The sequence below is a fragment of the Juglans microcarpa x Juglans regia genome, chromosome 3D (genome assembly GCF_004785595.1).
Source record: "Juglans microcarpa x Juglans regia isolate MS1-56 chromosome 3D, Jm3101_v1.0, whole genome shotgun sequence".
NCBI classification, from domain to species: domain Eukaryota; kingdom Viridiplantae; phylum Streptophyta; class Magnoliopsida; order Fagales; family Juglandaceae; genus Juglans; species Juglans microcarpa x Juglans regia.
The window spans coordinates 5,171,070-5,183,663 of NC_054598.1; the positions used below are offsets into that span (position 1 = coordinate 5,171,070).

General features: G+C 37.9%; 2 protein-coding genes across 5 annotated transcripts; both read right to left on the reverse strand.

The window, feature by feature from the left end:
- Positions 1-1,881: 1,881 nt before the first annotated feature.
- Positions 1,882-7,797, reverse strand: LOC121254898 (adoMet-dependent rRNA methyltransferase spb1). The gene is given in 13 exon segments (XM_041155095.1): positions 1,882-2,201; positions 2,203-3,174; positions 3,284-3,410; positions 3,504-3,646; positions 3,936-4,025; positions 4,479-4,668; positions 4,920-4,981; positions 5,094-5,236; positions 5,239-5,249; positions 5,999-6,045; positions 6,165-6,323; positions 6,451-6,498; positions 7,259-7,797. Coding segments are annotated over 13 exon segments (2,502 nt in total). The 5' UTR covers positions 7,733-7,797; the 3' UTR covers positions 1,882-2,165.
- Positions 7,798-8,557: 760 nt separating this feature from the next.
- Positions 8,558-12,462, reverse strand: LOC121255835 (protein RER1B-like). Of its 4 annotated transcripts, none has more exons than XM_041156371.1 (5): positions 12,408-12,462; positions 12,228-12,305; positions 11,140-11,496; positions 8,977-9,157; positions 8,558-8,813 (listed from the first exon to the last, which is right to left on the reverse strand). In XM_041156371.1, exons 3-5 carry the CDS (start codon positions 11,484-11,486, stop codon positions 8,760-8,762), a joined length of 582 nt encoding a protein of 193 aa, XP_041012305.1. In that variant the 5' UTR covers positions 11,487-11,496; positions 12,228-12,305; positions 12,408-12,462; the 3' UTR covers positions 8,558-8,759. The 4 variants fall into 4 exon arrangements, with proteins under 4 accessions (XP_041012305.1, XP_041012306.1, XP_041012307.1 ...); XM_041156372.1 differs by lacking the exon at positions 12,408-12,462 and adding an exon at positions 11,578-11,703 and having other exon boundaries at positions 12,228-12,322; XM_041156373.1 differs by lacking the exons at positions 12,228-12,305; positions 12,408-12,462 and adding exons at positions 11,578-11,703; positions 11,886-12,158.
- Between the last annotated feature and the right edge of the window lie 132 nt (positions 12,463-12,594).

Below are 12,594 nucleotides of genomic sequence, written 5' to 3' on the forward strand. Positions count from 1 at the left end.
CCCACCCTCCTAGTCTTTGACCTCACTGGTGTCCCACGACGTTTAGCTGAAGCAGTGAAGAATTTTACCCGAATCTTCAGTAATTGTAGTGAGGTACAAAAGAAAAGTGCCATGAACATCTTGGTACCACCCTATCGGACTGACCCCATGCTCGTCAAATTGTCCCTCGCAACAGAGTTTGTAACTAACAGCGTTATCCTTGCCGAACGAAATGAGGTACTAACCCATGAGTCCATTGCCTCTAAAAATTCTGTGGAACTTGCAAACATATCTTGGTCCTACACCTATAATTGGAAATTTGCAAAACCAGATAGAATTTTTTAGGGTGCACCTAACCTGCTCAATAAAATGTATAGAAGACATTTTATTTATGGGAGGGGAAAGTGTATACGGTGCTTGACTATCAAGTGTTTGAAAATAGAAGAATCGTAAATGGAAGCCAGGTAGAATTAAAAACCAAAAATCTGATAAACCAACTTGTTTAGAGTTGCAAGCAAGTGAACTCACAGAAGTAGAGAATTATCTCGAGAAAGAATGGGCAGCATCAAGGGCACAAATGACTCCTACAATTGTCGAAGAAGAGCAAGTCATAGTCTCTAATGGGAATTCAATCATCTTTGGGTACTCGGATTTGGCAGTTGTTATTGTCTCAGCAACTTGTGGTGGCATTGTCTTTGCTTGTGCTGGACATTCAATTATTACTGAAAATTTGCTAGCAGGATTTTTTATTGGAGCTGGAGGTATGCATGGGAGGCTAGAACTTGGCGATAACAACAAGAGCAATAAGATGGTTCATTTATTGCAATTGGGTATTGTGAGGTTGCTCTTTGATGAAGTGTCGGAGAGAGATTTGGCCTCTTGGAATGTCATGAGAACGGAATATGTGAAGCAAGGTAAGATGGAAGGCACTATGAAATTCTTAAATGGAATTTCGAAGAGAATTGTTGTGACTTGAAATGCAGTGGAAAGTACAGTAAATGATGGTTATGGGGTAATTGGGCAGACCATTTTGTTGATGAGAAACGAGTGGCCAAAAGCTTTACAAGGTTTCATCGAGGCAAGCTGTCTTCACCAGGGTGTCATTCTCAACCTCAAGTCGAGAAAGTTGTTGTCATTCTCCTCCTCATTCTTGGATAAGCTTAAGAATAAGGATTATAAGGTCCTTTATACAGTAGATGCCATCAATGAGAATGTTGTGGGTCAGCTCAAGAACTTTGAGGTGGGTCAGCTCAAGAACTTTGAGGGCAAGAAACTGATCTTAGCTACAAAGAAGGGGTTGAAGTATAACCGCACTTTGAGGGCACGGTGCTTGAAGGGAGAGGGTTTGTCACACGTCTGTAATAGTGACTGTAGGGACCAAAGTCATAATGGGGTAGGATTGGGTATTATGAGTTTAGTAGTTGGCTTAGCCCGTGGGTTAAGTGTTGGCATGTGGCCATCTCTTCCATTTGCATGTTATTGTTGATTGGGCTATGGCCCACTTCCAACTTTGGTAGATATGTTAGGCTTATCCGCTTATGTCATTTTACTTTTGTTTTATGTGTTGGCCCTTAGCCCATAAGTTAGTTAGGGGTATGTTATTATATGTAGTGAACGTCTCTCTTGTGAGAATAAGAATCTGAATACAATTTTATTTCCCTTTTGTATCCTCTTATTCTTCTCTATTGGAGGTTGCTCCCCTCCAAGTGAACCATTTCTCAATGCATTTTTATCAAGCATCACCGGTGTGTTACAGTGTTTGGAAGTCTCCTCCCTCGTCCCTTGATAATGTCGTTTCCAATAGAGCTTCTTCGTCTTGTGATTACAGAATCTTAAATTAATGGATGCTTAAATTAGAAGCACTTCTCTGTATATCTTAAATAGTTGCCGCTTTTGGAGCTCAAGGAATTGCCCCGCAAAGCGCAACCACTAGTTCATTATGTTCCCAATTACAACGTAAGAAACATGGACTTCAACAGCTATAAGCCTCTAACAATGCCGCATGGTACTTTTTCCAGACCAATTAACTCAAGAATTTAAAACAATTTTACCTCCTAATTGATTGAAGGACTGTCCCACAAAATCAAAGCGCAAAAGAAAGATTAAAAAAAACAAAACAGCAAGGCAACAACATGGAAACGTTAAACAAGTCAGGAGCAGTAGTCAGCCTCCTGAAATTAACAAGCTCAGTCATGCATGCCCATCTTTTTTTCCTCTGTTTCCACTTTTACCCTTCCTTGCTGATGCCTTGTGGGATCCTTTACCCTTCTGAGCCTTGACGTTTTTTCCCTTCATGCCTTTTCCTGGCTTCCCTTTGCCACTGGTTCTTGCATCTTTTTTCATCCTTCGATCAACCAGGACTTTCCCCTTGCCAACCTTCACTTGAACTCCTTTCTTTGCAACCACAACTTCCTTTTTAGGTTTTCTAGGCACAGCTTTCTTATAGAGTTGCTCAATTTGCTTCCTTTTTGAGCGATCACAGATGTCTGCTTGGTCTGATATCACATTAGCCTTCTTACGAACCTTCTCAAGCTTCCTCTGGGCAACACGTTTCTTCCTGGCTTTTGCCTCTGCCACTTTCTTTGCAGGCCGGGCATCAATTTCTTTGAATTGTGCTCTCATTGCAACAATCTCCTCCTTGGTAACAGGCTTAATCGGTTGGCGGTGTCTCTTTTCCTCTTCCAAAAACCATTTGGGTAAGCCCTCGTCTTGAAACATGTACTTATTGTAGGCATCATCCAGTAGCTGCTCCCTTTGCTTCTTCCGCAGCATCTTCTTTGCACAAGCCAATATCTCAGCTTTTGTATCAACATCTTCATCCTCCAATTCATCTGATGATGAGTCATCACTTGAATCTGTATCCGGGGCAGGGACTATCTCAAAATCATTGTCTGCCCTAGAAGCTTGGAGTTGAGGATGCTCAGACCCTGCACTGCGGTTTGCTATCTTTTCCTTGGACTTTTTTGGTATAGAAAGTTTCTCCTGCCTATCAACCTGCATTTCACTGTCACTATCATCCTTCTCCAGATCTCCCTCTTTTACAGCTTCAGCAAAGATATCCTGACTGAACCACTTGTTTGAAATCTCCTCTTGAGTAGGCACCTCTTCATCAAGGGGTACCATGAGAGGATTCTTCTCCTGATCATCCTGATCTCTGTCTGAATCATAATCGGACTGAATAATATCATCACCATTCTACACAGGAAAAAATGAGAACTAAATAAATACCACACAAATCCAAACTTCCACAACCAAACAAAGTTGCGATTACTTGATGGGACATTGGGACCATTGAGCTCTATACCTCCAAAAGTTGGGCATCTTCGGAATAGGCTTGTTTTGCACGCTTCCGCTGCTTTGTACTTCCCTCCTTTCTTACCATAAATCGTTCATAAGCCTGATCGAGAAACTCTTCCATTTGTTCATCATATCTAACAGCATAAAACATCAGTTAAAGATAGATACAATTATCTCTGATTGTATTCATCAACTTAATATCAATTACAATAGATTGGGCAAAGAACCTCTGGCGTTCTTCATCAGTGTCGATATCACTGGATGAATGCTCTTGGGTTACATCATGGGTTTCATCATTTTCACGATCCCTCAAGTCACCATTTTCATCATCAAATCCAGTGGAATCCACTGCTACCAAATCTTTCTTACCCTAGAAACCATCAAATGATGACAGTAAAGAAACCAGAGAACCATTAAATACATAAGTTTTAGGTTCGTATATTCAGCTTTATTTATTTCGTCCTCTTTAGTGTCTGGTCCTAACAATTAAATATCAGAAACCAGACTACTTCAATGGAAAGTCATCGTATCCATTCAATAAAGTCACTGTAAGAGAAACATGGGTCCTTACTGTGGCTTGAGACATCATAGTGGGCAAACCAGAAATTTAATTCCCTGCTTCTAAAATCATAGAGCAACGTCGTTAAATGATATGATACCTTGATTGAAGAAAGGGAAAACAACTCAAGGTCTGTATAACCATCTTCTGTTGCATCTATCTGCATCCCAGTTGCCTTCCGAGCCTTGTCCTGCAACATCAAAAAATAGTGAAGCGAAAGCGAAAGCTTGTTCATTGCCTAGTTGCAGGGAAGTGAGCAATTGATGACTCAGAAAATAAATGTAATACACACATTTTGATTATTTTTCAAAACCAAAATTGAGTGGCTACTGAAACATGACAGATCAACATCACATATTTAGAGTAATTTAGTTTGGAACAATGCAAATATCTGGGTTTCTGATTTGTTAACTCCAGAAGTTCAAGAGAAAAACAAAGATGAATTTATTCTGAAGTAGATGGAGGATGTTGCACAACCTCAAAACATACAATCTTCTAGAAAATCTGTAAAATCAACCCCTGATTCATATTTCACCTCTTCAACAAGTTTAGCAATGAGAAATGCATAGATTATCGTCTCTCTCATATTATCTCAACAAGTTTAATAGCATGGTTCAGCTGCCAAAGTAGTAAATCACCAAACCTTAGCTTGTCTTTTTGCAAGAAGTTTCTTTGCTCTTTTCTTCTTGCGCTCCATAGCATAAGTCAGCTCCTCCATTTCATTGAGAATTTTATCATCTTCATCCTCTTCATTCTTATTTTCAACATCTACAGTAGTAGCAGAATTAGGCTTTTGTGTAGGACATAGAGCCTTTCTTATGTGCAGCCGCCACCTACATCAGGAAACAAAAATGAGAATACACCATTCAGTGTAGAGTAATACCACTCTTTGAAAGGAAGAAGCTATAATACAACAATAAAAACCAATGAAATTAGGAACAATGCTAATATGGCACAAATGCATATAATACAAATTTGAATTAATCTTTTTTTTTTTTCCTTTTCCACAAACAAGATTCTGCAAAACACAGATAATCAGGAAGAGTAAATTTACGAGAGGAAGAACAATAAAGGCGCTGCTTACTTCAACAGATGCTTGAAGTCTTGCTTCCCCAGAACACGTAGATCATCACAGAGAGTTTTAACCTGCCAGACAATAGCATTTCAAATGGTTGAAACTACAGAGAATTCTATGTCATCGTTACAACATTCTCTGACATTAAAGCTTTTATAGAATCAAAAACAACAAAAAGATTACCTCTTCTGTTGTTAATGTGTGTTCCTTAATCATCAAACTAGGTGGATCATCAAAGGTTATAGATGTAACCAAACCAAGGACCTCAAGAGGAGAATCAGACCAAATGAAATCCGCAGCTGAGGACACTTTCCTCAAAGTTGTGTCCCATCCTCATACCTGTATTTAGAACCTAATTAGCAACCATAAGATAAGACTATGGGTTTGTTTCCACTCTTTTCTAAGTATCCTAAATTTTATATTTAAACCTGCAAATAGATAGATAGATAGACCAACAATGTCCGCACATAAATGCTCAATCTAAATGAACATGGAAAAATAGTATGCCATGGCCCAATTCCATGTTTGACTGGGGATTTTTAATTTAGATGCCGACATTCATGAGCATAATCAACTCTAATTATGAGGTATGATACTTATTTACACAAAAAAGCACAGGCAGTCAACATGTCTCAGAACAAAATGGTTGAGAATGATACAGCAGGCTCCTGAACTGAATGATTCCAATATGACTAATGCGGTGGATATGGCAAGAAAAAAACAAACAGAGCTTTGAAGATGGTACAAGGACAATGGAGGAACTCAGAGAGTATAGATAGATACACCTAGCTAGATAAAGTAAAGGGGTCGAGAGGATTTTGGAAACTAAAGTTAGAGAAACATAAATGGAGATAAGTCATTTTCCTGTTAGTTCCATATTGATTTATCTAGCTAGGTGTATCTATCTATACTATCTGCACACTTGAATACTGCCTTTTTTTTTATCATTGATAAAAGTAACTTACTTAGCAAATGACAAAATAAAATGGTTAAATCCCACATTATATTGTTAATGTGGCTTGATCAGGAGCATGAAAAAATTAAGGAAACACATATATACTTATCATAATACAAAAAAAAAAACTTACCCATCTCGGTGTCTCTTTTGCTTTGTTCCTCTAAGTACATCTACCACCTACATCGAGTTTCATCCAATGAAAAAGACTATAGTATGCAATAAAAGTACTCAAAAATAGAAAAATTTAAATGTAAATGGAGATAAGTCATTTTCCTGTTAGTTCCATATTGATTTACCTGCCGCTGAGGTTCTATGGATCCCTGAAATAAATGCCTAAAATCAAGAAGACGCGGATCAATCTTCGCAGGCGCCTTGTACTTGAGACCCAAAACATATATCTCTGCAGATGCCGAACGACTGGCTGCTGGTTTATCCACCTCAACCTTTTCAAATAACTGCAAAGCAAAGTCCAATATCGCACCCCCCCCCCCCAAAAAAAAAAAAATTAATAATAAATAAATAAATAATCAGCCTTCTTTAAAAATATCATCTAGATCTCTCAATAAAGAAGCAGAAGATCACCTGCTTAAGGCAGTACAGGACAGAACTGTAATCTTGAGACCTGAAAACCTAATATATGACAACAGATAAGAATTCAGCATCCAACGAACATAAGATTGAATAATACGGATCTATGAGGCATTGAACTTTTATGATCTTGCAAATGTGTAAACACTCTTACTTTATATGTTGATCCAATTATCCATATTCAACTGAAGAATACCATGTTAATGATACGTAAAATATTCTTTTGTACAAAAATAGTTTAATGTGTAATAATGGCAAACAGGAAAAACCTGATTCATACACTATAACTCCACAATATTCATAAGTTTTGTCAGATTAAATATTTCAGGACCAGTTAGCACAAAAGGTACGTCCACAAGCCTGTTGATTCAATTCCTCAACCCTAAACTATGTAACCAGAATTTCCAAAGTTCAACCACACAAGAACCAATAAGAATCCGTAATTCATTCCCCCTACATAATTATCAAAGTCCAAGATTAAACATCAATAGCTAGAAGTTGGCTCAAGTGGTAAAGGCCTTGGTCCGGATGGTATACTCCCTCTGGATCGAAGGTTTGAGTCCTCTTGGGTGCAAGACCATCGGACTAGAGAACTTCCTCTTGAATTACCCGAGCTTCCGGGAAACACCTTGCCAAGGGCGCCAGGGATTAGTTGGAACTTTGTTTTCACACTCGTGCCGATAAAAAAAATAGCTACAACTCCGTTTTCAACGCGACCAAACACAAACAAATCAAATGTTTCGAAAACACAACCAAATTAAATCTCAATTCAACAACCGAAAGAAAAAATAAAATGCATTACTTTGGTGACAAAAGTGCCCTTGGGAGCCAAGAACTGTGTGGCCAGTTTGACGGCATCGATAACGAGGGCGTTCTGGCTCATAGCCTCCTGGGCCCAGGCGCCACCAACATTGGGAGAGCCGTCGTGCAAGACCAAGTCGAAGGCGACGCATCCGTGCTGGCCCATGAGGTTCTTGATCCGGGACCTGCACTCGGGCTTGGTGATGTCCTGCTCGATGGCGAGGGCGCCACGTATTGGCGCGATGGGGACGAGGTCGACGCCGAGGACGAGGCTGCTGACGGGGACGCGCTGGACCGCCACCTGCATCCAGCCTCCGGGGGCGGCACAGAGATCGAGGACCGAATGCGCTGAGCGGAGGAGGCCAAACTTGGAGTCCAGCTGCACGAGCTTCCATGAAGCTCGGGACCGGTAACCATGTTCCTTCGCTAAGCGGTAGTACTTGTCCAAGCGATGCTTTCCCTTTACCTTCCCCATGAGTAATGTTTCCTCGATCCCGTGTTAGGGTTCTGATAGGGTTTTGAGGCTGAGAAAATGGTATTTATAATTAAATGCGAAAATATTTTTATAGATTCTGAATTTGATCCTTTTTCAAATAAAATTACAAATTTCTTTAAAAACCCAACTAAATTATTTTTTCAAAAAAAAAAAAAAAAAATCACACACTCTCTCTCGCAAAAAAAAAACTAGAAAAAACTGATGCAAATTACAAACTAAACAACGTATTAAAAAAAAAATGGGCCTCTAGAATGGCCACCACAGGCCTATAGAACCTCTTAAATGGCCAAATAAGACGAAATAATTTCATATCCTACTTAATTGACGTGGTATACAATAATTATTTAGTTTTGTGTTTTGCACATACCTAATAAATTTACAACTTTAAAAGAGAGAAATTATTTTGTACAAATTTTAAATGGATAAATTTTTTTACGGACTTTTGTAAAAAACTAAATCTCACCTTAAAATAGTTTTAAAAAAAAATCTATTTTTTTTGTGAAACCTTCTCTTTTACAAAGGACCTAAACGTAACTTACTTATTTGAAGTTTGTACTATTTACCGTAAACACGTGAAATTCCAACCTGAAGTCCGGTAGAAAACAGCTAAATAATATGCAATCTCGTATCGTTGCATCTACGACATCTATTAACTCCGGAAAGGAAGAACTTTTCACTTGCAAAATGTTATTATCAACAGAGGAGGCTCTGTTGCCAGTAATAGAGGTGGCAATGATAGTAATAAATTCGGCATCATGCAAATACATCGAGAGCAGTCAAAAGGCACAATTGAATCTTAATGTGTATAAACAATGAAGTTTCCCTGGTATCATTAAAAGACAAGATAATTGAACTTCAATGTTTGTGAATGCATATTACAATCCATAACATGATAGTGTCTAAAGCAAAAAAAATCTAACTCTCCTACATGATCTTCACACAGCCTTTTTTGTTTTTGGCCATCTGGTTAAGTTATATTTGCTCTAATCATAAAGTTAGAAGAACTTCAGTCTCCACGGGAGCCGCTGCTACTTGCAGAAGGTTTCTTGCCACCATACCTCTGTCAAAGATAAAGAAGTTAATTTCCCACGCACCAGAAGTCAATTACAGAAAAAGTTGCTCCTCCGGCAAGACTAGCTAATGACATAAACAAAGTTGCCTCCACCAATGCTACAGGCGGGAATGAAGTCAAATAATTAGAACTATTTTTTTTTTTTTCTCACCTGCTTCCCGATGTTGAAAGGAATATATTTGTATTTGATCATGTGAGCGATTTGGCGCCTCATTGTAAGGACAAACAGAACAATCCAGTAACAAAGTAAAATGGGCCAGAAGACAGGAACATCAAACATAGAAAAGAATGTCATGACAAAAGCAATGCAGAAAGCTTTGGTGAAGGAGTACCTGGAAAAAATAAGGCAAAGCAAAAATATCATCCAATCAATGCATCTCAAAAAATAAAGAAAATTCTCAAGCATCCCATGAAAATTGAAGAAAGGCTTTCATATCAATATCGATCTAGCAAGTTCACATGATTATTGTCCAAGCTTTCAGAACTACCAAGAGAGTAGGACTGACATGTATCAGCCCATAGGAAGTAAATTTGATCAATTAAGTGGCCTTGATACAATGCTTTTGTGAAAATGTCAATTTCAACTGTCCCGTTTGGTTTTGCTACCAGGCATTTTAGATGTTTTGCAGGATCTGCACTCTGCAGGGTTTGGTAACCAGAAAGGTTACGATGCAAAACACATCATTACCAAGGCGAGTACAATAACGTCAATTATTAGAAGTGGCCAATATGTTGGAAGAGGAGTAGGAGTAGGAGTAGGGAAAGAAACAAGTTTTCAGCCATTACGATGAGCCATCAGTTAAAAAGAGCAAGAATTTCTCATTCTCAAGCAATGTGGAATCTCATACACCACCTAACATTATCCTTATCATATGGAGTATCACAATCTACCCCTTTAAATTCCCGACATCCACATCGGACCAATTCAAGGTGGCACGGCTCAATCCCACATTTCTGGTTGGGATAGACTCTGATACCATTTGTAACGCCCCATTAGAAGACCCAAACCACATGGCCTATACTCCAAAAGGACTAGTCAATGATACAATTAGAGCCCTATTGGAACCTTATAAAAAGCAAGAACTTCTAATTCCCAAGCAATGTGGGATCTCATACACCACATACCCTTATCCTTATCCTTATCATATGGGATATCACACTTAAGTACCAACATAACCCTTGCACGGCAGGAAATTCCTGAAGGTATGAGGACGAATAAACTCTTTTGCAGTACCAACCTAGCTAACATCTGCCGCATCCAAACAAACCATTTTGCTGAACGTTCTTAGGATTAGAATCAAGTTCTGACAGAGGAAAGCAACTTTTTATCCTGTTGTTCTATAATTTTCACCATCACGAAGATGTAGCAATGAACAATAAAAAACCGAATATGCTAGCACTTATTTATCAAAATTCCATTCATTAAATTTACATGCAGAAGCAGTTTTTTTATAATAAAAACATTTTTTTTGCAGTGGCAGAAACAATTATTACCATTTTAAAACAAACAAGAATTGAATTAATAAAATATCATCCTTGCATAACTTTATGTATCCCTGTGCTTCTTCAAAGGAAAATCATGTGTGAGAGAGGGCAACCAGAAACTTTTGCACCAGTTAGACAAAAGTAACCAGAAATCTCAAACCAGTGAGACAAACAGGAGATATCTATAATTGCAAAGGGAAAGAAGATGCATAAATTTGAATAATGCGATCATAAATGAATAAGAGCCTTGTTTGAAAAAAAAATTAAAAAATCTTTAGCCTTGTGAGCTGATAACCAGGGTGGAGCAATGAAATCCAAGGTTTCAACAACTTCCAACAAGCTCTTTATAGTTTATTCGTATGGAGGTATTAACAATGAACTGATGCCAGTACTTCTTTTTAAAACAGTGAATATCATTTCGATGCTTGACTACAGTTAGTTATCCATACGAAAATATGCTTGGGTATAAGTGGAACTTAAGCAATTAAATTAGTCAGTGACACCCACATTTTCTCCAATTAGTTTTTCACCTGAGTTTCCTTTAGTTACTTCTAATATGCCTTCTTCACCTTGATGGTGCAAATAAAAGCATGTTCTCTGAGTAACTGATGAAAAAATTAATAAGATATGCAGATAGCATTATAGAAAATGCAAAACTGAACTAAATAACGATGGCATATAAAGTTATGAGTGGATGAAAATTGCGTAGTCTTCTTTAGAATCAGAATCACACCACTTGATAGCAGAAACCACAAAGCAATAAGCAATATGGAAATAATGGACGGAAAAAACAAGCCAAAAAATAGCAACCAGGAAAATGCTCAGTTACCAGAACTTAAACTCTGGAAGCCGGCGAATGAATGGCTTAAACTCATCCGAACCTTTTGTGGGCAGCATAGGCCCATCTGACACGTCCACCTCCGGATCAACCAAAGGAGACAAGAACCCAATCAACAAATTCAGCAGATAAATCCCCAGCCCATATGAGATAATGTAAAACCCTTGAACAAAATAAACCCGTAAAATGTAAATCAATACTACAACAAGGGTCCCAATCCATCTATAGACTGTGTGTGGAGTCGACTTATCCAGAAGATACTGGTACCGCCTCCACACATCTTGCCAAAATACATTCACAGGTGATGTCGCTGCACTATCGCTTCCGACTCCCTCCATTCAATTCAACCTTCATAATATAGCAATAAGCTCCAATCAAACCCAAGTATACAACATGAAGTACATTGCATATATGTTTGGATATAAATACCATTAAGCTCATTGTCATCCCGAGTGCACATATACATACATAACCATATATGTGAACTATAATTTGGATTTCCACGGAAACAAGACTTAAATGAGGACTAATTAACTCCCACTTTCATAGATCGACCTGAAACGGGGAACAAAACCTAATGTTGAATTATACTAGCCGAAAACTGTAAGAACAGAATGTACAATCGGGAATCTGGGGCAACCCGGTAAACACACCCAAAAGAATAGAAAACAAGAAAATAAATGAAACAGGGGATCCGCAAGAAAACTGAGAAAATGCAAGGAACCGCTGTCATTCACCTACAAACACCCATAACAATAAAAGAGGCAAGATCCACACTTCTATTTTCTTTTCCCTACCAATTTCTCGGAAACCGAAAAAAAAAAAAAAAAAAATCTCGGAATTCAAAGAGAGGTTAGGGTTTACATAAATTAGACGGACAAGGTTCTCCAAGATTTATATGGAATATAGCAGCACAAGAAACTCAGCAAATAGATTAAATACAAGATAAAATTAAAAAATAAATAAATACAAAACCGGAAATTATAAATCATAAGAGTAGGACACAAATTGAAATCAAGAAATAAATGAAGGATAATTAGGGAAGGAAAAATCAGTTGGGGGAAGGTTGGGGAGCTGACCTTGGATGACTGCTGTTTTGAGCTTTAGAAGCCAACACAGACAAAAAATTAACGTGAGGAAGCGAAAAGCCAGCAGATCTGTGAGAAGGAGAGGGCTATTATTCCTTTTTTTTTTTTTTTTTTTATCGTTTATTAAAACTTTAAAAATATATTAAAAAAAAATCATCCGTCAATCGTAACAATAACAGACAATGACGCCGTTGAAGACGGAGTCGCCAGAGTCTCGTGAATTTCAAGAGTAATAATACTGTAATATGGACCATGGCACATAGTCCAGGAGTGTACATATGCATTCTTTTAAAAATATATATATATTTATATATATAATTTATTATTAAAAATTTAATTTCTTTTATTTAATTTTTAT